This window comes from Chlamydotis macqueenii, chromosome 11 (genome assembly GCF_036417535.1).
Source record: "Chlamydotis macqueenii isolate bChlMac1 chromosome 11, bChlMac1.mat, whole genome shotgun sequence".
In the NCBI taxonomy this organism is placed as follows: domain Eukaryota; kingdom Metazoa; phylum Chordata; class Aves; order Otidiformes; family Otididae; genus Chlamydotis; species Chlamydotis macqueenii.
The window spans coordinates 5,734,811-5,760,984 of record NC_141566.1 but is presented as its reverse complement, the minus strand read 5'-3'; the positions used below and the strand labels follow the sequence as shown (position 1 = coordinate 5,760,984).

At 38.1% G+C, this 26,174-nt stretch overlaps 1 protein-coding gene across 1 annotated transcript in view; it reads right to left on the bottom strand.

Moving 5' to 3' along the window:
- Positions 1–26,174, bottom strand: part of TENM1 (teneurin transmembrane protein 1) — a 321,398-nt gene that overhangs the window by 126,187 nt on the left and 169,037 nt on the right. The window contains exons 5-6 of the mRNA XM_086756176.1: positions 15,434–15,672; positions 4,557–4,709 (exon numbers count right to left, since the gene is read on the bottom strand). Of these exons, the coding sequence (XP_086612302.1) occupies positions 4,557–4,709; positions 15,434–15,672 (392 nt within the window). The remainder of the gene's footprint in view (positions 1–4,556; positions 4,710–15,433; positions 15,673–26,174) is intronic.

Sequence of the window (26,174 nt, the reverse complement as noted above, 5' to 3'; positions counted from 1 at the left end):
ATGGCTAACAATAAATTTGCAGAGATCTACAGTATGTAACTTCACACATGGGTATGAGAGAGCTGAAATAGAAAGGGAAATGGAATGCATAACGACAACACTGCCAAACTAAATTGGGGCTGGCTTGCTTTGCCAGCTTTTGTGTATTCAAATGCCTGTCTGTGATCAGCATTGTGACATGCTACAAATCACAGACCCAGTCCTGCTAACATCTGAGCTACTTCTATTGTAAGTTTTGCAAAACTCTAACTTGCATTTCCATACTTTCTCTCAACTAGAAAAAAAGCAGGATAGTATGCTGCATCAGAAGAAGAGTCAGGAGAAGATTGTATTCAGCAGCCCTATCCATTTATCTTTCATTTCATTCCAGTATCACAGAGAAGGACAAAGAAGAGCAATCAAAGTGACTGGAGCCTGACCTTTTACAATAATGCATATAAATATCCAACGCAACATAATGTACATGAAATTTTATAAAGTGCCATTGGAAATGAAAACAGCAGCAGCAAAGCTAAGGCCAGCTTTTTCCTGAACGTATTAATAACAAAGATCCTCAGTGGGATCTTACATAGGCTTTAACTACTGTAGGAATTACTTAGCATTCTTAATGAACAGAGATTTAATTTACAAGGCAGGAGCAATTCTCAAGGTACTGGATCTTCCAGCTTTACAGCTGCTTTGTGTCACCAAACCTACAGCAAGAACTAGGAGCTGACTTTCGACACCTTATCACATAAAGGCATTTGTTTTTAGAGCGCAGATACTAACACTCTGAAAATACACCTGCTACTTAGTTCATGAGTTAAAATATTTCCAAATGGCTGCTTCTTCAACGGTCAAGGTGAGATGACTTCTGTCCAATTTGCTTCATGGAAAAATTCTTGAATGTTGAGTTTCAAAAAGAGAATTAAACTTCCTATGTCAGGCAACAAAAGCGGATCCCTTCCCACCCCAACCCATACAAGATCCTACTTGGTTGATGTAAATTTAAAAACCTTTTCCCCTATTTCCAGTACTCCAGAGATATTAAATGGTAATGATTCTTTACAAGCAATTACCCTGGGTTAAGTAAAACACTAAGGAACTTTTTGGCGATATTGACACATGGTAATTAATGTGATTCAATTACGAGACAGTAGAGCACTAAGTAAAAAGTCAAGGATACAGTATCATTTTTGAAGTTAATGGTATTATTGGTCGGTGTTCAAGGTCCTTTATAATACAGTAACTGCTTCTTAGGTTGTTGAAGTGAGAAGGTCTGTTTCTTAGTTGAAAATAAAAAGCAGTCTGTCTTTAGTTAGGGAGTATTTTCACTAATTGATGTTACCAAATTATGCTAAATACCACGTTAGTGTTACTAGGCTCAAACCAACATATCTCTGAGGTTTTCCACATTTGGTTGAAATACCTTTGCTTTAGTGATAATTTTATGTAATCTTTAAAAAAATAGATGCACTTAAAATTACTCTTATCTCATTACACAGGAAAGTGCATGCTGCTGTTCCCAATGGTAACATGAAAATATATAGAAGATCTACTACCTACTGAAACTATGCAGTCCGAGCATCTCGACCTTTCAAACACAATTTTTTTCAGACAACCACACAGCATGAAGAGGCTGCTGTAAGAGCCATGTCTGCAGTGCATGTTTACATATTCCCTGAGTCACTGTGCCTTTTTTACAGAAAAATCATTTAGCTCTGTTTCTGCGCTTAATTGAACTAAGCAGGTACTTGGCTATACAAAAAAAGGCATCTGAAGGCACACTATTCACAGACTATCCTCAGAAACTTCCTTGCTCTTTCTTGAAAAAGTCCGAAATAAGTTTTTAAAATTACAGGGCTGCAATACAAGTTCTGCTCTTGTTCTAAAAATAAATAAATAAATAAATAAAATCTTTCTCATAACAATATTTTTCTTATGACAAAGTATCATTTAATTATCTATATTGAATTCTTTGTACAACTCCCAATCTTGTCAACTGGCAGTAATTCTTCCCTATTCTTTCCAAGCACACTTTCCTTGCAAGTCTAAACCAGAAGATAGATTCCTAATCACAGGTTTCTCTTGGCTTCAAGAAAGCAAAAATCTGAACAGCATGGTGCCAATTATCTTCACAAGCAAGTACACATATGCTGATTATTACTGATCCTGAAACAATCAATCTCCTGGTACTCCCCTGGTAAATACCAGCATCAATAGGATGTCTGAGTTTTTAATCACATTACTACATATTAAAATGTTAACTCATAGTCGTGGGTCAGTGTGTTATAAAGTGACTTCTTAAAGAAATCTGACTTGCTGCCTTGTAAACTTGATTTTCATTAAAGGATTAGTCAAAATATATACTTTCAAAGCCTGGAAAAGCAGTCTGTGCTGCTGCATTGAGTTGGGAAAATGGGAGGTCACAATATCTGACAGCAGCTATTTATCCCTGTGAAATCACGTTAGAGGCTTCAAGTTCACAGGCAAAGTATCAACTTTCTGTGGTATCCTGCTGTAGTGAACAGAGTTGCCTGTTTCCAAACCCTTCTTCCTGGCACATCTACATGGATAATTTGTTACAAGCCCTGGGAATACAATTATTGATACATATTAAAAGTGATGGATAGAAATAAAACCAGCAAAAATTAGCCACAGCCAGTCTATGCACGTACTAATCCCTGGTACTAAATCCACATGATTTTTCCTGTGTTTTCCCAAGCGTACAGTTCTTGTTAGCACACACTCTGGATTACAGGTTACCCCTTAAAGGTGAAAGGGGACAAACGGAAGGATAGTCTAGCTATACGCATGACTGACCTCTGAAACTGCTGGAAAACCCCTCAGTGAAGTGGCTCTGCTATCACAGCTCTCTGTGCTTTAGTGTTGCGGGGGAACTGCGTAGCTACACAAGACACTGGGACTGCCTCCGGCAAGGCAGGTGGTTTGGTTTTATAGCTACTACATTGAACCTCTATTGACTCACATATTCTTTTCTCTATTTTAAAGAATCTAATTTTTAAGATTTTCAATGTTTTACCTGCACATCCTCCTTTAGAAGCCAAATGCTTTGGAAGAGCTTTTATTAAATCTGTAATATATTGACAAAATGATTTAATGCAGTTTAGAAGAACTATTTGTGATACTTTCCATAGTGTGCCAGGACAAAAATAAGTGTATAAAACACTTACTGCAATTCACTATCAATCAATTCTGAGGGACGAAATAATGGATAGCAACATCACTGCCTCCTTACATAAATTTATATTGCTCGTTTATGTAACACGATCTCTATCCAGCTGTGCCACACTGCTTTGTAAGACTATTGATGTGAGACGTAATCTTCCTTCTGAAGGGACTGGTATGACAATGTCGCACCTTGTCTTATATTTACAGTCATAGATCTTACCTGGCATACACAAAATCACGGTTCTGCTCTAGAATTTGAAAGCTCTGGAAATCTATCGTTACAGAGCTCTCAGTACAATTTTACCTTCCTCCTAGCAAATGGAAAGACGAGGGTTCATATTCTACTCCCATTCATTTTTCTCTGATCTAATCTGATTTATCCACTTTTTCTGAGTATCATAAAAAGAAACGGGAGGGCCATCTGATCTGCATCTTACAGTCAGGAAGCATCACCACGGTGGTCAAGGGAAGCGCAGGCCAGAGCTTGTAACTAATACTGGAGTAGGCGATCTCACAACATGAAATGACAGGACTTGAGAGAAAGGAATTGTGCATCTCAGAGACAGTCCTGCTCTCTGTTTCCCACTCCTGAATGCACAGTCTGCTCCTTTCCTGTGCCAGCTCCGGCACTTCTCTGCCCTTTCAAAAGAGCTGGTTCAGCCACTTACATGGCAGAAGACTATTTGCATTTTTTAATGAAGCTGTTTTTTGCTGCCATAGCGCGGTGACACGTCTCAGTCACCCATGAGACAATCCCCGCAGCGGGCACGGGGACGCGGGCAGCAGCAGAGGGGGAGCGCCGGGGCAGAGCAGGCCTGGCCCCCCGGCAGCACGGAGCTGCCAGAGTGGCTCAGGCGTTTTGTCAAACCTCAGTAGATTCCCGCGAGCTGATTCACTATGACTGGTTGAGCCAGGATGTGACAGGATGCTGTATTTGAGCTTATGCCTTCAAGAACCAGAGGCCTTTTAAAAGCATTAAGATTTTTACCCTTCTGCACATTTTGACCTGTCAGCACGGAGGGTTTCACTTTGCCTAAGACTGACTTTGGTTTGCAAGACAGGCACAGCATCAAGCCCCTTGCACAAACGGGAACAAGGCGAATACGGTCTCAGCTCCCTTGTCTTAAGAGAGAAGCCAAAGGCTCTAATTTCTCTTCTCTCACAAAAGACTGACAATTATTTTGCTATAGAACATTACCTTCCTAATGGCTCGGGTCGGTTGTTAATTTCAGTCACAGGTCTGCTAAAGGAAATAATCTGGTTATGGTTTTTTCATACTCATTTTAAAATTATACTAGAGAAAAGAACCTCAACTCAAAATACTGCCAAACTGTAACAGTAGAAATGTTTAAATATTTGTAATCTGTCTTCTCATTCACACATACCTTTTTTCTCTGTTTTATCAGAAGCTTTTCCTCCGATTGGTGAGTACGTAGTATCCACAGATTCTTTTCCTTGATTTCCTTTGCTAACTCCATTTTCATATAGCTGCCCTTCAACAGGCTGAAGTTGCCAGGTTAAACCAAACAAGTGTACTGCTGCAAAAAAATGAAGACCCATTAATTGTTGCCTAAGCTACAGCACCTTCAGTCAGACTAAGAAAGAATGCCATGACCCAGTTTCTGCAAAGTCAAGTAGTACTTCATTCTGCTAGCAACAAATCAGAATTTCAAGGGGTCTAATGAGCAATTTACTATTTTACCTTAAAACTCAATGTTTAATTAGTTTCCACACTTTCTTTTGGAGCTCAGCCAGGTCAGGGTGAGGAATTTCTAAAGCAATTAATGGAAATACTTGCAATTGACAGGATAACAGTTGAATGAATTTAATATTGTGTGACAGATTGTAATGTTACACCAATGCTGTCCCTCAGCATTCAAAGAGCTCAGAGCTGGTTGATTAAATCACTGACACCAAGTAAAATGTCTCACCTTTCCAACCCAGTTCTAAGTGAAACTGTGCCCACTGCATTCCCAAACCTTTACATTTAAGGTCAAACATGAGTAAAAACACTGACTCCATAGACTTATTCTAGAATTACACTACAGGTAAAATACTGTCTCTAGATCTAAAATATATGCAATTATTCTACAACACATATAAAGAGAAATATAGTTGTTATTTATGTATGCACTGAGAAATCTACTAAATTAATCCTTTTATGAAGTTGTAAACTGTCCTTATTACCATACATAGGGGTTGCCTACTACTCTTTGCCTGCACAGCCATTCACATTTTCTGCTTTTGTTTCTGATCCGAGGCATCGAAGGATAGTAGGAGAAAGATAGGAAGAGCAGATCTTATTTTAAGCTTAATACGACAGTACTGCAGTCATTGTAGACAATTACCTAGGTCTTACTGCGGAGGGCAAATTCCTCCAAGGAAGAGGTTGCCTTAGCGTTGAAGTAACTCAGCAGGGAGGACTGATGACCCACTAAAATACGGATTGAGGATACCGCCCTGCAGAGGAGCTGAAATTGTCACGTAAAGAGCAAACCCCAAGTAGTGGGCTCTTTAGCCACATGCTACAATTTGCACTGAGTAGCATCTGCCCACAGCGCGAGCCTCAGGCAATATATTTGCTCTTCCGGAATGATGTAGGAACCTCAGAGACTCTCAGGAGAAGTAAGTGTGATCTAGAACGGGTCTTGCATTTCGAAAGTACATTGTTTTCTTTTGCACTTGCACATATTTTTAGAAAAAAAATCTCAATACAAACAGGAAACCTCAGGTCTACTATCTGTTTTCTATGTGTTTGCTCACAAGCCTCCCTTGCAAGCTGAAAAGTTAAATTATAAAGAAAAACCCCACGTCTTGAATGGGTTCCTGGCAAGGGCTTGCCAAAACTACCACAGGAATGCAAGGCTGCCCATCTATGATCACTAATTCCAGATCTGTGCACTCCTGGATCACCCGGCTGCAGATACATGATCCAAATAAAGCAATTTTCGTCAAATTAGTGAGGTGATAGTACTTGTGACATATTTATATTTTTTTTTATACTGGCTTCAGAAGAAGAGAGCCAAATTACTGAATTCTCACTGCTTCACTGTCAGATCCGGGCTCTGGAGACACGCCACTGGACAGTAAATTCCCACTCCCCAGAAGAGATACTAGAAGCTTACTACTGCGTCAGTGGTGAGGTCTCAAGCCAGAGACTTGCCTGGACCGCTTCATGTTCTATGGACCTGAAACCATCAAGGGACCATGCTGATACTTTGAAAAGGTTCTTGCAGTCAAATCACACAGACCTAAGCTCTCATCTTTGAGCTTAATAACGCAAGACAGATTACTTCTATGTACAGAAGGTACAACAACAATCAACATGCCTTGACATCTCTGGAGCAGACAGCTCTTCCTCCTGGCTTCAGCTTTTAGACATTATTATTATTATTTAAAGAGTTAATAACAAGAAGGAACAAAGTTCAATAGGACTGACAACTAACAAATGTACGTTTCGGATCGTTTATACTAACACAAATAATTATATCAGCACTTAAAACACATCAACACTAGATCCACAACCTAACAGCACACATCAATGAGCTTATAGAAGTGGTCAGAGAATCATGAACATAACCTAGTTGCTTTCTTACACTGCTCCCATTGTTGCTATTATTAATTTCCTAAGACAGTATTTGCATGTGCTGCAGAGGGCATGTCACAAAGCAAGCACTGAACACATAACGCACCTTTTCCTTTACTATGTGTCTTTTCCGGATTACATACACTACGGGTTTTGTCACCCATTCACACTGATTCAATTGTTTGTTTGTTTTGTCTTCCTTCAGGCTGGGGAAGTGCTGTTGTTTTTATAGTTGGTGCCAATGTTTGGCAGGCAGGCAAAATTGTTTGTAGGTCTGTTTGACAGTCAGTTCCTCCCTGAGGAACATCAACTGCACTGCACTGCAGAGGCGCTGGTCTCTCCCAGTTTTGGACTTACAGTCCATGGGAAATGACACGGGATACTGTTAGACCAGCTTCAAATGAAACAATGTGCAAGACCAAGTATCTGAACAACAAAGCACATTGCTATGAAAACAAGGTCTACTTGAACAAAACTGAATGACTTCTCACGCTGCAGAAACCTTGCAATCTTAAAATCAATCTGACTTCCATTACATTAGCTATAGCTCTTGAGAAATTACCTTCAGATCCAGGTCTCACTCTGTAATAACCAGACCACATACACCAGTAAAGCCATCAATGCTCAGAAATGCCTTTTTCAGAAGTTAACTACAGGAATAATACATGTTTATTTAGCAGTCACAGAGCCTTACCTTGCCACTTCATTTTCTGTGATACTTTTCTTTTACCTAGGGTATACATAATTCTGACAAAGCTTGTGTTTCCTACAACATATGGACATCATGTTTTAAATATACAGATATTTCACTAAATAAGATTAAATAAAAGTTACAAATTCCTTTCTCTCAAATCTCTTTAGAAATACCCAGGCACATACTGAATTTCATTATAAAGCTCAAAAGAACTTCTCTTGAGTAATTCTCTTTTTGATTTTTCTAGTGGATTTCTGGCTTTTGCTTTTCCCCTTTTACACAAAGGGACATAGAAAACGTGGAATTCAACAGTGGGCCACAATGTCATTTCCCACAGCATAAATACTTTTGTAAGATTCTCAGCTGTATTTCCCATGCGTAGTGCCCAGGTACAAGACCCTACTCCACAGACTAAGCAGAAGATGACACCACCACTCTGTCCAACTTATGACTGGACCAGGCAACAAGGAGAGAGATTCACTTTCTCATGAATGTCCCTACCCTTTCCTCAAAGTTCAGCCTTCCAGATTGAGGTTTACACAAAGAGACCTTGACTGCAGTACTTTTGAGGGCTGGCTACTGACTAAAAGTACCAAACCTCACCATTATGACTAAAGTTCCATCACTGGATGCAGCTCAAGTTCCCAGAGAACACAAAAAACACCCTTTGAGGTTTGATGGCTGCATTGCTATTACTGAAAAAGCAAAAGCTACTTTGGTTCTTGCCTACCTGGCACTCCAGAAAAATTCTGCAGTCATACACCCTGTATTTTGCAGCACCTAAAATATCTCAGCTACTGATAGAGTGCATAAGGTCATTGGTGAACTGCTTCAAGTAAAAACGAAGGACTACCAGGCAAGTGGAGATCAAACAGCTTGTTAGCAACATCAGCATGCTTCACAATAGCAACATTAAGACTTTAGGTTAGGAGGGGCTGCCTTGAGTCACCAGGCTCATCAGTCCATCACATCCCCTCATCTTTGCCTAACTGAACCTATTGGCTAAAAACCGAGTGTCAATATTCTCCCTGCTGATAGCAACTGTGCTTCTTTACCCAGCATTCTTGAACTTCCAACTTGATTTCTCCATTTCCTTAGTTTTTCCATCCTACTGCAAAGCTCATCTGAAAATATATTATTTCCTGGCTTGCTTGAACCTCCAGTATATTTCCCCCTCTATCATTACATTATTACTTTGCTCTGTGTTATTTATGAGTTGCATTCTGCCACGGGCAGAGTTGTACTGTTGTTGCTTTCACTGAGGCGATCGGGAGGCAGGAAAACATATCTGAAGGCAAAATTTGACCCACTTTACATAACGTTTGGAGATAGAGCTTACACGATAGATGCTACCATATCTATATGCCATTCATATTTTATTAGATAGCCCTGTTAAATTTGAAGTTTCAGATACAATTGTAACACAAAAGCGGGTATATACTTTTTTTTTTTTTTTCACACAACATGCATTCTGGATGTTGTTGCAGATTCTAAATTCAGAGGAGTCCGTATAATCAGTGGAGTTAAGAGACTGGAGGATGCCACAGGATTATGTTGAAACTAAGCTTCTTCCTCAGTCACCCTTCCCTGGCCAGGCTGCACGGTAGAGGTGCTCAGAATAACTTTAAATGACCTCTCTCTTGAATACAGAAGATCTACTCACAGTACAGAGCTTTTGTGGGCTAATTTATTATGCTTCTTCGGTAAAAAATAATTATTAGGTATAAACCAGATCTCTTGCAGAAAAAGATAAATTAAAGGCCTATCTATATCTTCTACCTTTCCCATAAATTTCCCCCATGGAACAAAGAGAAAAAGGTGTCTGACTTTATGCTGCCCAAGGGGTTTTCTCCATCTACAGGCAGATTTTCAGTTGCTTCACACTCCTGCTGTAAGCAAAACCAGTTGGGTTCCAGTTGGAACCAAAGCTGGGGTCTTTACCTCTGAAATAAATGCCCAGAGTGCTTATTTCATTCAACATTTAAACAAAATAAACTGACACTTCCAGATCAACTAACTCACTCCCTGCAATTCTATGGCATACTCAAGCAAATATTCACAAATACATAAGCGTTTTTTTTTTTCAGAACTCGCTTTGTAAACTGGATTAACCTGCCATCTGCTACGAAGCCAATGATCTAATTTAATTTATTCTTATCTACCTTCTGTGTAAGCACAGCTTGTCAACTCCTGTGCTACACGTTTGGCAGAATATGAATAAGAGGCTTGGCTCCAGCGCAAAACAGACTCTCGGTAGTGAGGAGATGTCAAAAAAAGTCCTGTGCAATAAGTACTTACCAACCCGCACGACGAACTTCAGAGGACAAAAATCCTACAAATGCGAAATCTCTCCAAATTGCTGACCTCCACTAAAGGCTTTTGTTTAGCTTTCTCTGCTGTTTCCAGTTATTTTACAAAATCTCTGTAGATCATCCCCCTGAAGCCTAGATGTTAGAAGAGCTGTCGTAGAATGTATATCAGCAGCTGACTATTCTTTCTGCACCTGGTCTCACCAAGTGCCAGGAAAGTATTTATGTTCTATAACTGCTAGCAGGTTCTGCTTATAAAACTGGATTTCACTGTGGCGTGAAGCCATGGGCGCATCAGTGCCTCAGTCCCAGTTGGGCGCTGTAAAGGTGAAGCAATGTGAAAATATCTGAATGCAAATAAGAGTCAGGATCAAAGTTCTGATCCTGACCTACAGAAGGAGTGTTCTTCTTTTGTAAGTTCATTTTGTAAATAAAATGCTATGTCATTCTGCTCCAATAAAAATTGAGGCTGTTAATATTTGAGTTGCTCTTACTAATTTTTTTTTTTAAATTCATATTGAAGTGATAAGTTATTTTGGACCATATTCGGCCTTTCATGAAATCAGAATTTTTCCATACATTTGTTACAGCTGTCTTAACTCTCAAGGGTTCTCCTCTTTCTCAAGCAGTCTTCTCTTTATACTTAACACATTGTTACACCAGAGAATAGAAATACCCTCTCCTTTCCTGCAGTCCTCCTAACTGGGATGTATAACAAGTAGCCCTGGTTTCATTTGTCATTACTAACTCATATGTTAGACTTGGGAAAAAATGAAACCTAATCTTAGACAACAGTACAGTGTTGTCAGGCTTTCTCCTCAACATACTTAAAGATTTGTGAGAATACCAAGCTCATCAGCAAGACCCAGGCTCACAGAGAACAGACACCATGATTTCCACGCTGTGAAACCCTGATGTACCTGCCTCAGTGAGAGCTATCCCAGTAAGGAGTTCAATGACATTTCAGAGCATTACAGCCTTTACGTACACCTGAAACATTTAGCATCGTTTACTAAACCATGGTATTCTTCACTGTAAAATCAGCACATTTTTCCCTGGAGCCCTCTCTGCATAATTTCTAGTTCTCAGAGTTAAGGATTTCCATTTTTTTCCTACTGTTTTATATAGTATAAAGCTATGCAACCAATATCATATATCTATGCACTGAGATACATACACCCTTAAAATTTGGCCTGGCCTTTCTCGTGTTGAAACCATCACTCCTCTACCTCATCCACAGTGTGACAAATGGCCGGTCACAACGGCAGACAGTAGAGAGGTTTTAATTTCCTCACCCCCCGTATGAATATAATTTAAGACCCAACACACATCTCCAGTGCAGACTCATAAATAGTGATAATATCGTGAAGGATGGGGACAACTTCATATCCATACTTGAGAATTCATTTGTATATAAAATAGTCATTTCAAAGTCAGGGATGGTTAAATCTAAGAACATGGCATGCAATTTTCAGAGGCGCTGAACATTTGCATCTCCTGCTGAAATCAATAGGAACCGTAGGAGTTCAGCACCTCTGATCAATAGGACCAGTGATTTGCAAGTCCAAATCAGCTGTTGATAAAACGCTAAGGTATCACGGAAGAAAAATCCCACTTCCTAATGGGCTAAAAATAACTGACTAGATGAGCAGCCACATCAAACATTGTATTGTCCTTAAAGAAAATGCTATGGTGCTAAAAAATTACAGAAAAAATATTATATTTCTTATTCTATTTCTTTTATTTTCCTTGTTTACTCTAAAATCCTTGGTCAAATTTCTTCTTTAATCACACAGGGCTTCTTACCTTTTTATTACAATGAGATTAAAAAAGAGAATTCCACAATTTTAGCCTATTTTATACTCTTTATAGCAACACAGACCAATAAGTGAACAGAGAGACACAACTACTGACTGCATTGAATCAAACAGATACGTTCTTGTCTTTCATGTGATAATTTGAAATCTACATTACAGCCTTTGGACATCAGTACGTACACAGTGTCTGCTAGTCCTCATCTGACTTACCGGGGAAAATAAACTATTTATAATGTATTACAGAAATTTCAATTTTCCTTTCCACACTGTCCTTCTGCAAGGTGCCACCTCTATAAATATCTGAGCCCAAACTGGTGACACGGATCATGTTCAGTCCTTTCAAACACCTCACGCCAGAGAAATTAATGTCAACGCATAGCCAGGGATTTATCTGTTTCTGTCCTACAATCAAAAGTAGAAAAACTTCAAGGTAATTGGATTTCAATGCCCACTTCCCACAGCCCTGGCCAGGCTCTCGGGAGCCGCTGGCGGAGCTCTGCAGCCCGGATGCACCAATGACGAGTATTAACGTCACCTCCACGCCGGGTGTCCCAGTTGCCCACCTGCCTTACTGCCCTCTTGGTGGGCAAATTTGAGTAATTGTGCTCCAGATTGCCATGAAAGTGTTACAGTTCTCAACATACAGGAAAGTACAGAAGAAAAATGAAAGTACATATGCCTGTATACGATAGAAAATAATCCAACACATTTACAACGCGGAGACCAAACACTCACTTTAAGAAATTAAGGGGTTTTTTTGAGTAACTGTGATGACTTTAGAACCTATTCACAAAAATTACTCCTGTTGAAGTGAAAATACATGATTTACTCGTTAAACTAAATATTATGACTAAAGAGTTTCAATAAATCAGCTGTTACACAATCATTTACATGGTTCTATAATTTCCTTACTGTCTATATAATAGTCAAATTTATTCTAGAAAGGACTAAATAATAAACATGGTGATTACAGGCCAAAAATGGAAACATGAAAATATTTTTTTTCAAACTGATCAGTAGTTCAAAGGAGAGAAAAATACACAAGTATGTGTTCTCAAGTAAAAGCTCCTCTATTGAGTCCCACTGACAACAGGGAAAGACTGAAAAATAAAAACAAAATAATTTTGCTACTTTACCATTTGATTGAAAAGAAATCACAGCTTAGAGCACTCTGGCATGAGTATGTTACAAACACAAGAGCCACTTGCAAATTTTTGATGTGGAATAAGCTTTGGCTTTCCAAGATTTTGGGAATGTTCTGACTTGATGCTGAGATGTGGGCCTATGTTTAACACTAACATGTAGCTCATGCAGCTAACAGCAGTACAAGATATTTGAGAAAGCACATTTAAGTTATTAGATAAAGGAAAGACAAAGCTTAATATTAAATTTTGATCTACGTTCATTTGGCCTGAAATCACAGCTCATAATAAGTTAATGCAGACTATGCTATAAAATACACTGGTGAAAATAATTTTGCCTTTACAAAGCCTCCCTTATTCTTCCAGCAACAACCACCGAGCTGATCCTAGGTTAACTTTGACCCCGAAATTAGCACTGATTTTGTTTTGCAATTTGGGCCCAAGTCTGCAGTCACTGCTCAGATGTAACGCCCTCGGCCTTGAAGAAAACCTGCCTGGAGTGAGGACTGAGGAACCTGCAACACGGTGAGCAAATACTCGGGGGAGTGAATTTTAACTTCAGAGTATTACGTACAGTTTGATTTTGAATATTCAGCTACTCTTAAACACACACATTTAAATTTTTGATGTGAAAAGATATGCAAATATGAAACCTTACAGAGCAAGTGATAGCTTATTTGCCATTATTCATACCTAACAAGAGGGAAAGAAGTAAGGCACCTGAATCATAACAACAGCCCATGAACTTATTTAAATATTTAACCAATCAGAAATGGGCAGCATGAATATTAATTTGGAATAAGCTAACTAATACGGCACGAATCTGCAGGAAAGCTTATGCAACTGAAACATTTCTAGGGCAAACAAGAGCAAATAATGGCATCTTGGAAAATTTTCTGAATTAATTCCTGCTTCAGAGATTTATATTTTGCTATAGAAAACATAACTAGAAATACAAATAATTTATAAAATACAAAGACATTTTAATTTTACCTTGCTTTGTCCAACTAAAAAAAAAAACATGTTACATCTCCATGTTACCAGGTTAAGATAAACACAGATACATCTACGAGAAATTCATATAGAGCTTCTTAATTCATAGTGACACGGAGCGCTTACAGCCTTCTCAGGCTGATGACATGCAGCAGTGTATCTCTAGAAAGTTAAACAATTTTCAGTGGCAGACTGAAATCCAAGCAGGGATGAAACAGGCAGTACTTCATCCAGATAAAATCAAAATGGTGTAGGTGGGATATATATGTGGCAAACAGATGAGGCTGCAAAAATTACACAGCTCATCCTAAGTGAGGGCATATGCTCACCAGCTGTTATGTAAATCTGCAATTAATGTAGCTTACTAGATCCTCAGGTGCTTTCAAATAATCATACACCAGAAATTATCAAATCTGCTTTCCCATCTGCATTAGATGAGGGGATGTTAGAAAAAATCCCTCCTGATGAGCATCGCACTGACAGTAACCAGAACTCTGTCACTAGGGGACAAAAAAAAAAACAATGGAAAACCAAAATGACTGGAATTGTAGTAATTTTCACTATAAAGACATTTATTCAGAGAATATAGATAATCAGTGCCACTTATGGGTTTGGAGGTATCTGTACTTGTATCTCTGGACAAGTTTTACCAAGTACAAACCAGTCATTCAGACAAACTCAGAGTCGCTCCCATTCAAGCTATGAGATGTTGGGGATACTCTAGCTCCTGCCCACCTGTTAAGTGGTAACTAAATTACCAAACCAAGAGTGCATGTGAGAAAGGGCATCACACAAGCAAAAATTAATTACATTTCCCTGTGTTTACAGAAGCTACAGCAGCATTCTAAGATTCTACATAATGACTGTTTTGTACTATTTTCAATTCAGATTGAAAACTCAGTGTGATAATTAACGTTCAGTCAAAATGTCATGCCGTAAGTCACAAAGACTTGCTCTCCCATGCACAGTTGTAATGACATTGACTCCAGGCCCACCTCCAATATATCTATATCCAATATCCCTAAAGGGAGGCGTTTCTGCCTCCTCTGATAAATCCTACCAATCTGTCATGATACCAAAATTGCAAAGCTAGGTACTTGCAAAGATGAGTTTGAAATAAAGTAACTGAACTTCAGTCTACTTAATACTTTTCTGAAACACAAATTCAATGAAGGGACAACAAAATATATCTGAGAAAACACAATGTAAAACACTACGTATTTCTACAGCTAGCTGTCATTCCAGCTAACGATATAAGAATTACGGGGAAAAAAATAAAAGATTTAAATTGTGATCAGACCGAAGAAATGAAATAAAGGTAGGAAGGCAAAACACAGTTAAGAGTTATCAGTCTTTTCCTCAATAATTCTTTAAAAGCAACAATGTTGTAAGGCTTAATATGAAAATCAAATGTTTAATTTAAGAAAAACATCACAGCAATTAAAATCAGTAGGAGTCCTCTGCCAGTATAAACATGTCATCCTGAATAATATTTCTTTCTCTATTAGGCACTATCAAGGTTAACAGAGTAGAAAGTTAATGAGAATCCAGTGTTGTATTCAACCTCTGGCCAACCTAGCACTTTGTTCACCAGAATTTACAAAGCATCCAGTGGCAAACGTTATTAGTAAAACATGATTTGTGTTAGTATAAAAGCAGGCAAGACAACAGAAGAGAAAAGGCAAAGAATATTTCAGCACAGAAAAGGAAGAGAGTCTTACCGATAACATAGGCTAGCAACAACGCCAGGGTGACCGTAATGGCAGTGGCACTCAGAGCAGTGCACTTCCAGTTGCAACACCTGTAAGGTTTGTTAAAAGTGAAGGTGGGTCTAGAAAAGGTACTTCTAGGAAGAGGCCTGGGAGGTGGAGAGTAAACAGTATTGGATGTTAAAGGATAGTTCTGACTGGCCGCGCTGAAGATAGCTGAAGACCCAGATCCATGTTTAAATAGGAAATGCCTACGGAAAAAAGACAAAGAACCATGTTGTAAAAACCACTTTGTGATTTAAGAAGCAAAAGGAACTATATAAGCACTGTACGATAAATACTCTATATATCCACACAAAATATGAAAGATAGGAAAATATGTATTTGAATATCCTCTGCACTGGAAGTTTTTCAAGCACACCACAAGAGTCCTCAATTTTTCAGTAAAATAACATAAGGTAAATGAATTCTAAACTATCATCCCAGTGGTTCAGAGTAACGCTAAGGAAAGGTTATTTCTCAATACAGTACCTGGGGGTCCTCCAAGATGAGCAGCCCCCATGTGCTTTGTTACACGGACGTGCCCGAGACATGAGAATTGTTGCCAGCAGTGCCCACTTCATCCACAAACACACAACTGGATTTATCTCACCAAGAGTACAAAAAAGTGCAGGAGCCACTGTCACTCTGAATATGTATTTTTACTATACGTTGTCTCCAGAACATAGAAATAACAACAACAATAACAACAAAGAAAAAAAAAAACAAGAAAAAGAGAGAAAGGTGACTACTTAGTGGAAAATCTACATGGGCAATCCATTCTGAAGGACTGTAGTTACTGTACAGGTAAGTACAATTTCTTTAGTATTCTTAATTGAGCTATTTTGAGAGCAGTTTTTCTTCAAACGCTTTTGCCTACTGTGGTGATTCTCAAACATACTAAGAAATAATTCATTTGGAGACCTATTTCAGCATATTTTGGAGGACTGATTGCTTTCAAGAAAAAATAGCAAAGACCTACATTAGCACGAAAAATAAGGTATAGAAAAGCACCTTCCAGAACAGGCTCTGCTGCAGAAATATAGAGTGGTTGTCTATAGGAAGATGGATGGTTTTCAGAACTGGCAAGTGCTCTCCAAGACAATTTGGGAAATGATATTTTACTTTAAACAATAACTTACTGTGCTATGTGCTCAGAAATTGTGGTAAAAAAGGACACATTCAAGGTTGACCATACCAACCACATATTATTTTGGAAACATCAACTTTCTTTGCACTTTTCCTTTGTTTTACGTAAGTGAGCAAGCTTCCTGAGCCCACTCTTTTCTGACAGGCACACATCTAAATCTCATGCCATAGCACGCACCCAAAGACTTTTAGAGCATCTTGGTGTTCCTCTGTCTCAAGCCACAAGGTCTGAGCTGAGAAAGCAAGTAAAAGAGCACTGATACTACACAGTTGGCAAGAACAAGGGCTGCCTTGGCCACAGAGATGCCACCAGAGTATTGTTTCAGCCCAAATCTCTGTAGCCTTTCTGTTGAGTACCCTGACTCAGAAAGGCATTTCCCAGAGAACAGCATCCATTTCTCCTGGCTTGCCATCTCTTTGCGCTGGGAGTCAGACATGCTGTGAAGCAATGACCCACTTCCAGTTCAGGTGCTTTGAACTGTGCCCTGTTCATGTGAGCTCCCAGCTGAGTAAGAGCATCTGCGACTGTTGCTACCATTGGTTCCTCTACAATCCATGAGTCTGCTCTTCCATCAGCTGAGCACCATGCAAGTGCTCTGCAGACACCAGGCAAGCACTACCACGTCACTTGTGCTGGGGCTACAAATTGTCTTCAGTTGTTTCTGCCAAAATTGAAGGAGGATCTTGCACTTAGAATCACGTGGCATTGCAATACCTGCAAGCCAAAAGCCACAGAGACACTTCAGAGATGAAGTTCATTGGCCAATGTTGACCTGGTCCAGAATCTTCCCAATGACAAATGTACCTTTACACCTTCACCACAGCACAGGACAAGCTCTTGTATACATATATGGATTAATCAAGTCCATGCTGGTAGAATTTCTTTGATGGATCACAGTAGGATGTACGCAAGATCAAACACCAAAGAGTATGAAACATGATTATACTGTGACATTTGACTTTAAGAATATTGTAAATACCTGCTCTTGAAAAGGTAACTGCTAAAATGAGTACGATGAGTATAATGAGTATGATATTATGTATTTCCATTTCCAAAAGAAAGGTAACAGTTTTCAAAATGCCAGATTATAGAAAATAAAAAAGGTATTACAGGGTAGTTTTATTTTTTTAAAGGGCCTTTATTCAGGCAGTTATGTAAAAAAAGAAGCTAAATCAGAATATCGGTTAGCTTGCATTACAGATTGGAGTGCTTACATATCAGGGTTCTTTTGATAAACCACAAGAATGAAATTTGTGTTGCTTATGTTGAGCACTAATTATTCCTGCTTCATACTTACTACCCAAGTAAACAGCACTCAGACAAGAAAAAAAAAAAAAAAGGACAACAGAACCTGACTGAGGACAGCATCTTGGCATTGTATTAGACAACACATTCTAGTTTTCTTTCCCATTGACTTTCACAGCTAAATATATATACGTTCTATAGATGGCAATGCTCTGAACATGGTAATGTTACCTGTAACTATAACAGTTCAAAAATCCTAAACTCCAATACAGTAAAATAACAAAATCCAATGAAGTAACGTAACTGTCTACAGAACTATATAACGCCGCTTCCCTCATACCAAGCCATCAGAGAAAAGTTGGTTATTTTGGCTTCAATGCCTCATTGTGACACATGATGGCTCTTGCAAGTACAGGAGGCCTTACTTTTTAATTGATGTTTAACGAGATCCTTAGTCATTTTGACTTTTGGTAGGACAGAACATCACAGGAAAATTTCTACTAATATTCAAGGAAGGAGAATCACTATACATAATGAAAAATGTGTTATTATATCTAAGCATATACATAAAGTATATATACATCTACACAGACAAATAAAAAAAATATATTAACCAGCCAATTGTTCTTTAATTGCTTAATATTTTCAAGACATAATGACAAAATGCTACTTATTTGATAATTTTTCATTTAAATTTGTTGGAAATTACAGCAGAATGGTCTGATATTGTCAGTATTGATTGTCCTTTATGGTACATAGCTCAAAGATATCAGAGGTAAAGGGAAGGAAATGCTGAATTGGAAGTTATTATTAAGGCTCTAATAGCCTCGCAATCAATAGCCAGGAATAATTTAATTCTCTTGCACAGGGATTTATAAATGCGGCTCATAGTGTGATGGTAAAACGCTAGTGTGCAGAGGGATTTCTTTATTAGCGAGGGGTGCACACAACCTGGATCCAGCTCACACCCTTTCTTTCAGGTGACTCCATTCGCATGGAAGACAATGTTCGTAGCTCTACCTTGTAATAAAGCTGAGATTCTGAGGCAATGCTACAGTGAAACTGAGCTACCGGTGAAAAAATATTGAGAAAATGTTAAAAATCACTATTGTGCATGCCTTCCATTTTTGGGAGAGCATTCTGAGTACCCAAAGACATTTCTATAGATTTGAAAAACACTGGTGGCACAAAGACAAATTTCCAAAGCTAGACTGTGACTATGTTCTCATAAACGCAGACGGCTCCTAATCTGTCTGAGCACAGCACTGTTCCCAAAGGACGTTAGGACACGCTAAACTGTTGCTATCAATTCCACGAAATCAGGTGCTCTCTCTCAACAGATGAATAATAAAAATTGCAGTTCAAAAGTTTAGATATGACTGCAGCCTGGTGTGTTCTTTAATATTCAATCTAAGAGAGAAGCGAAGTTTTTTTTTTTTTTTTTTTTGGTAAAATGAGAACACAAGATAAATCAGAGAATTTATAAGAATGATTGATAAGAGTACTTGTTCCAAGTAGGGAAGTTCTAAATGTTCACAAAACCATCAAAACCATCCATAAAGTTGATGATAATATTCTCTTAAAAAGAGAAATATAGGACATAACCAGTAAGGCATTTGTTTGTGAAATAAAAATCACTTAATATTATTACACTGATAATTCCAATATATAAATAAAGGCTCTTCACATATAAAAGAGGCAGCAGGAAAATATTCCGTCTTTCTCAAAGTCTGTTTGCCTTCCTGTCCATTTGTTCATCTCTACAAATATGAAACTTTTGAATTTTGAATCCTCTCAAGCAAGGCTGATGGGAAGAAAAAGATCCTACCAGACTCATAAAAGTCAAGGGGTGGAGGGAGGAGATGAAAACCCCCAAATTCCCCAAAAAACCCGACAAAAGCCCCTGCGAGTTCCCGTTTCTAAACTCAACTCTTTGTCCCCTCTAAGCCCCTCCAGCCAGACACCCAGCAGCGCAGAGAGCAGCTAACGAAGCCGAACACATATTGGCTGATCAATAGCTAGGTCTGAACCTGCTACACTGACAGGCCTGGTAAAGAGATAAGGACTGAGGGAAGGGAGTTACTGGGGAGTTCAGGTGACAGAAAGCATGAAATTAGACCTCTTAGTCCTGCTGGCCACAGAACAGCTCACTTTCTGTAAAGAAGCAGTTTCACGTGGCTCACCTAAGTGCTCTTGTTCAACCTTGAGAGCAATGGCATACAACTCCAGGAGTGCAGTTCATACAAAAATGACGAATTCTCAGCTAGGAGAAGGTTAGAGAGCAGGAGTTCTTTTCTTTCTTTACACCCTTCTCTATCAGGACGTTTTGTTACATACTTCTGGATCTGGAATGGTAATTTAAGTCTCATAAAAGCCACATATGAAGCAACATCCCAACTGAATTCGTGTGGTGGTAATGTAATACTATTACAGAAACTAGATTATCCCCCACACAGAATTCCTTAATTAAATTCTGAGAAAATATTTTGATGTCCCAGTACTGTAGTAATGTCCCCTACCTTTGTGAAGGGCTTGACATCATGTTTAAGTTCCACACATTTACCCTGTGCCTAGCGTCTGCAGACCTAGAAGTCCACCTTCATTTGTACCTATAATAGGTTTTCCTTCCATTTCCATTAAAAACTACAATTTTTAAAAGGAAAAAACAAAGAACAAAAGCAGATTTGAAAGTGAACAACTAGGTGAGTCAGTAGAAACACAAATCTTCCAATACCTGGGCCGAAAGCCTGCATTTCTCCTGGATAAACCAAGCAGGAAGACATTTGTACTTGTGTTACAAACTGCTGCATAGCTATGTGATAGGAAAACTAAGAAGTCTTCAGTTCGATCATTTAAATGTTTCATTTTCTTTTCATCTAATTCTATAAGTGCATATAATATATAGAATGTTTAAGCAGGAAATTGAAGTAATTCTTTTATATGTCAATAGAAGTGCCAAGGGAATTTTTAAGACGCATAGTAGCTGAAACATAAGAAGGATTCTAATTTTTAGCATAACCAGAAAATAGATAAACACAGTAGCCAAAAGGTATTTGGAACTGACAGTTGCCCATCCACTTTGGCAAATATCAACCACAAGCCCTTTGTTACCTGGCCCTTTTAAGTCACGTAATACTTCCTCTGACAGTGTGAAGCAGCAGAAATTTGCTCTTTCCTGATTTTATATCCATCCTCTTCTGTACCCAAAGTGGGAGGGGACAAAAATGGAAACTTCTGAACTTAGATAATAATCAGAATATGAACCTCTGTTTATAAATCTTGCACATGGTACTCAGCAAACTATACAGTATAAAACAAAGTTAGCTATTCTAAGGTAAGTAGACAGTATAAAACCAAGAAATCTACTTCAAAACAAAGATATATGCACTATATTCTCATCTTGAAAATCAATCCAGGAAAACTGTATGCGAATATAAAACATGACCTAAAATTATAGATAAAATCTGATATATAATTTTATCTGCCTTGTTTTATCTTTCTGTGTACAAGAACTGTAGGAACAAGAATGCTCATGGGTGAAAGAAGAGGGAAATGCCCATGAAAACTATTTACCTAATTTATTTTATCATTCTATTTTCACATATATAATTGAAATACATTTGAAACCCCCTAGAGATTTACCTTTGGGAATAGAACTGCTTCGTTAAAATTTCCTCTTTGAGCTGCACTTGCATTTTGAATCATTCACATAGAATGATGTCCCTTTATTCACTCATGTTTACTTTACACAGCGTTTGAAATCTTAGCCCTGTGACCCTGGATGTGAAAGGATGTAAAAGAATCCATATCCTTTACTTTTTGCTTCAGTGCAGAACAATAAGTGACACAATGCTGACTCACTTGTCTGTTGTTGCTGTAGGCAAGCTAAGCCTGTTAACCAGGTGACTAAACTTTCAAGTCCCTGGCAGAAATCTGGGACAACAATTATATAAATATAGGACAGTGCCAAAATCAATCAAGAACAGCTTTTAAAATGGAACAGTTGTCCAAAATACAACTGTCTTCTGGTTTCATTGGCTATTTATTGGGAAAAAAAAAAAAAGAAAAAAGATAAAACAAAAACTACCACACTTGGGGCATAAATTACTCTTATATAGATCAGTATGGGCTTTATTATTATGACACATAGTGACATTGCTACATTAATCCGGTAGGTTTCACAAATGCTTTTCTGTGGCTTAGGACCTTCCTTTACCACTATAATTTAAACAACAGCTGCATAAAACTAAGTAATGGACATGGAGATTTATTGGGTAAGGAAGCAACAAGGGAGCTCATGGTTTGCTCTGTTTTCTTTTCCCATAAATTTTTAATTTTTGATCTGGAAAATGAGAATAATAGTAGTTACAATAATATTTTCAAAGGTTGTATAAATAATAGTATGTAATATTTGCAGAGTACTTGGAAACCATGAATCGAGAAGGATAAAACCAGCAATACTGTGATTTGGTTGCTTACATTCTGTGGTTAGAAGCATGGTTGGAAGCAAAGAAAGGAATGAGATAACTAAAGCAGAAGTAGTTACAGCACAGTTCTCTTTTGCCATTAATTTCCTCTTGCAGGTATTCATGCATATCCTGACTTTTGTTCCTAGCATTTGAGCCTACATCCAAATACCTACACTCACATGCATTAGGTCTGAAGCAAAGTTGTACAGGTATTATGACAAATCACCCAAATTCTACTTGCCAAGAGGCGTATCACATTACCTATGTAAATACTATCCAGTCTCCCAATACAGATTTCCTAGAAAAGATTGGATATTTTGCATATCTCTGACCTTTTCTGCTACACGTAGTCTCAGTTTCCCAAATCAGCCTAGACTCTTTGTATTAACCTGTAATTCTCTTTATCCTTCAAAATTTATACCCAATCTGTTTCTGGTTCTGTAAATGAAAATATTGTGTTGCATAGAAGGCTAACAGGCTGCTGGCTTATCGGTGGCCATGAAATAACAACATATCTTTACTTTTAGTCATAACTTTATGAACTATTCCATTATTCAAAACAATGAGCGAAGAGCATCAGCAGCATCATTGTTCAAGTTACTGTATCAAGCCTGCAAAACAGACTCCTTACACACACATGCACTGTCCCAGTGTTCCACACCAGAGCTTTTCCCAAGGAAAAAATACAGCAGAGTATAGAAACAATTCAAATTGCATTATTGCCCTTACTGATTGGATCTCAAATTATCCAAAAGAAGGAGCCTCAACTGCCATTGCTGCTGACATGAAAATTGTACTTCATTGTAGCTGACAAATGTTTCTGTTTTTATTTCCATAAAAGATGCTTTCATTCTCGCATTATTAAATTTAGAGTCATATTTACAGCTTTTATTTTAAGTTCATGGTCATATTTACAGTTTATCTTTTACAATTGAGAAGTCTTAAATATTTTTAGGATCCTTTCTTCTATGCAGTGAAAACACATGGGACTGGGACTGGATTTAAAACCCTTGCCGTGGGTCTGTGTTTAATATGGCCAGCCTCCCCATAGGTTAGATTTATTGTTTAATTAGGTAGAAAATGACAAAACACAAGCAAAATGTCGTAATAGCAAATACTGACCAACATGATTTGAAGGAAAGATCATAAATGAAGCCCTCCCCTGCATTTATTCTTGGAATAACCACAAGCCTGGCCATTCAACTCAGGAGCAGGCTCTGTTCGCAAACAAGTTCCTAATGAAACTCATTGCTCAAACTGCAATTGTCTCCCTGCTTGGTGGTTTACGATCACCAACACCTGCGAGCCTTGGGAGCTGTGAAAGCCATTCTGTTTGCTATGGAAACCTTCAACTGGAAAAAAGGCAGGCACAAAAGTGCTTTCTGCACCTCTGCACTGGGGGCAAGAGTCACAAGATGCTCAAATGAAGAGACTAAGGAGAAAGAGTAAACCTTCCAAGAGCTCACACTGAACCGTGTGATTTTGTATTTATATATGCATTTTTCTTTAATTATTTCTGCTTTTAGCTTAAATAGAAAGTGAGTACGTACAGGTTTCTGCAATTTGAAAGGCTATCAAGGTACTTTTTGTAGAGCATAAATTATCAACTTGATTAAAAACAATAAGGGAAAACCAGAACAAATGTCTTGGTAAGTGGTATTATCAAGATCTTCCCTATACTAAACAGAATTCTAAACAAGATAGTATTTTTAGGAAAACAGAAATCCAGATAGTCTTAAATATGCACCTTAAATAACTACATAATTCAGAAAGAAATTACTCCATCTATAATGATGAGCCAAATAAACCTTTTGAACTCCAAAACGCTCAAAGTTTTTAAGTGTTCAGAGCCATAATCAAACTTTAGGGCTCTGAAATATTGCTGAAGAGTAACAAAAAATCATAACTGCCTTGAACCCCAAACATTTCTCTTATTATTCTAGTACTTCAAATTTTTATATAAATTGATGATAATTGAATCTCGGGTTCATGGTCTGGTACCTCACTGTCCCCTTAGAGGAGCTATTACCATGGTGATAAGATTGCTTAAATTAAGCTGTCTCTTTCCCCAGTGCCTGGCTCATTGCCAGTGCAGTGAAGGGAGATTTCAGTCCATTCAGCACAGCATTAACCTTCCTGCCAACGCTGCTAAATGGGTTAGAGGAACTAGAAAGAAATTTCATTTAAAAAAAGGAAGGAACAAGCAAATACGTAAAATATTGAACCACAAAACAGGACAAAAAAAACCCCGACTTTGAACCAAAATCAGAATTAGGTAAGTTTTGATATTTAAATAGAAAACTTAAAGCTTCTAATGCTTAGATAATTTAAATGCAGAACTTCACACAAAATAAGTGTACCCAATGGTTCATCCATGAGGGAACTGTAACAGACTATAGGCAGGATAAGAAATAATGCCTATTTAACATCTAGCTTTTTCTTCTCATTTGGGAATTTCACTGAAATGGGAAAATAATTAGCAAACCCCAGAAAAAAAGAGCCACCAAGAAAGTAAGATACGGAAACAAATACTGAGTCAACTAACAGGGCACAGAGAAAATTAAAAAACACTCCTTTGAATTGTCAGGGTTTAATACACACTCCATAAAAAGCAGTAAGCTATGTTCAGATGGGGCTGTCAGAGATAACGACAATGTCTTACATTGTAAATCATGAGATTTGGAACATTAGAGCAAAGTATCTATGAAACTTAAAAAACCCAATTATTTTAGTGGAAAGGAAGGGAACAGGCAATAGGTTACAAATACTTTATTCTAGGGGAGAGAAAAAAAAATCAATTTATGAAAGAGCCTAATAACATTATCCTAAAAAAAAAGAGAATCAACGTTTCCTGTGTTTTTATGTGGTGTGAGAGATCCTCACAGTCTTCTTCTGGCAATACTTACAAATTATTTTTCTCTGTGACAATGAAATTACTGCATGTTCATAAGTCATTTTAATAATGGATGCATTTTTTTTTTTTCATAACTGTGTGTACACGCATACAGATAGAGCCTGCACTTGCATTTACAGGCACCAAGGGCTGTAGCACAGTCAGCCGGCAGTTTGAGCCACTGCACGTCCTAAAAGTACGGCTCTTCTCCAGCTTCTTCATCTACAGCTGTTCCGTGACATGTCCTCTGAAATTTTCAAGGTGTTCCTAATTCTTATTTTCATTTGGGTTGCTTATAATCAGAGTAACTGGCAGAGTTAGAGAACTGGCCTTGGCAATGGCATACATCTAGACTATTTTTGGCTTTGCCAAAAGCTTGTGCATACTTGAACAAGTAATTTCACTCTTCCAAGTCAGTCTCCTCATTAAACAGTTGGGCTAGTAAGTTGGGTTCTGACAAAACTGCTTTCAGATCAGTTCACACACATAAGACCTCTAGATGTAGCACAAAATATTCCTGATTTTCTCTTTTCTATAAAAATATAACAAACTTTTACTGTACAAAAAAAACCTGTCAGAACACATACCTCACTACACATCTCTACTCTGGCCCTTTGCAGTCTAATGCAAGGTTTTAAATCCTAATTAGGTAAGAATATGTGTTTAATCAGAGTACTGCAAACACTTTCAGAACTACAGAATTGTCTTTTACATAAACACGACCCACTATCGTTAGGAGCTTATAAACTTGCTTAATTTTTGACTGTCCAGAGGGAACAGGATTTACAGTCACATGATTAGTTCTAGGAAATCTTTTCCTGTCTGGAAAGTCTCTAATATTACATGGCTGTAGATAAACCATGCAAACACATGTGCTGTTTATGGATTAACAGCAGATACAGTTGGATAGAACAGCTGAACATGTGCATCCTGATTTTTTTGCCTAGTTATTATGGT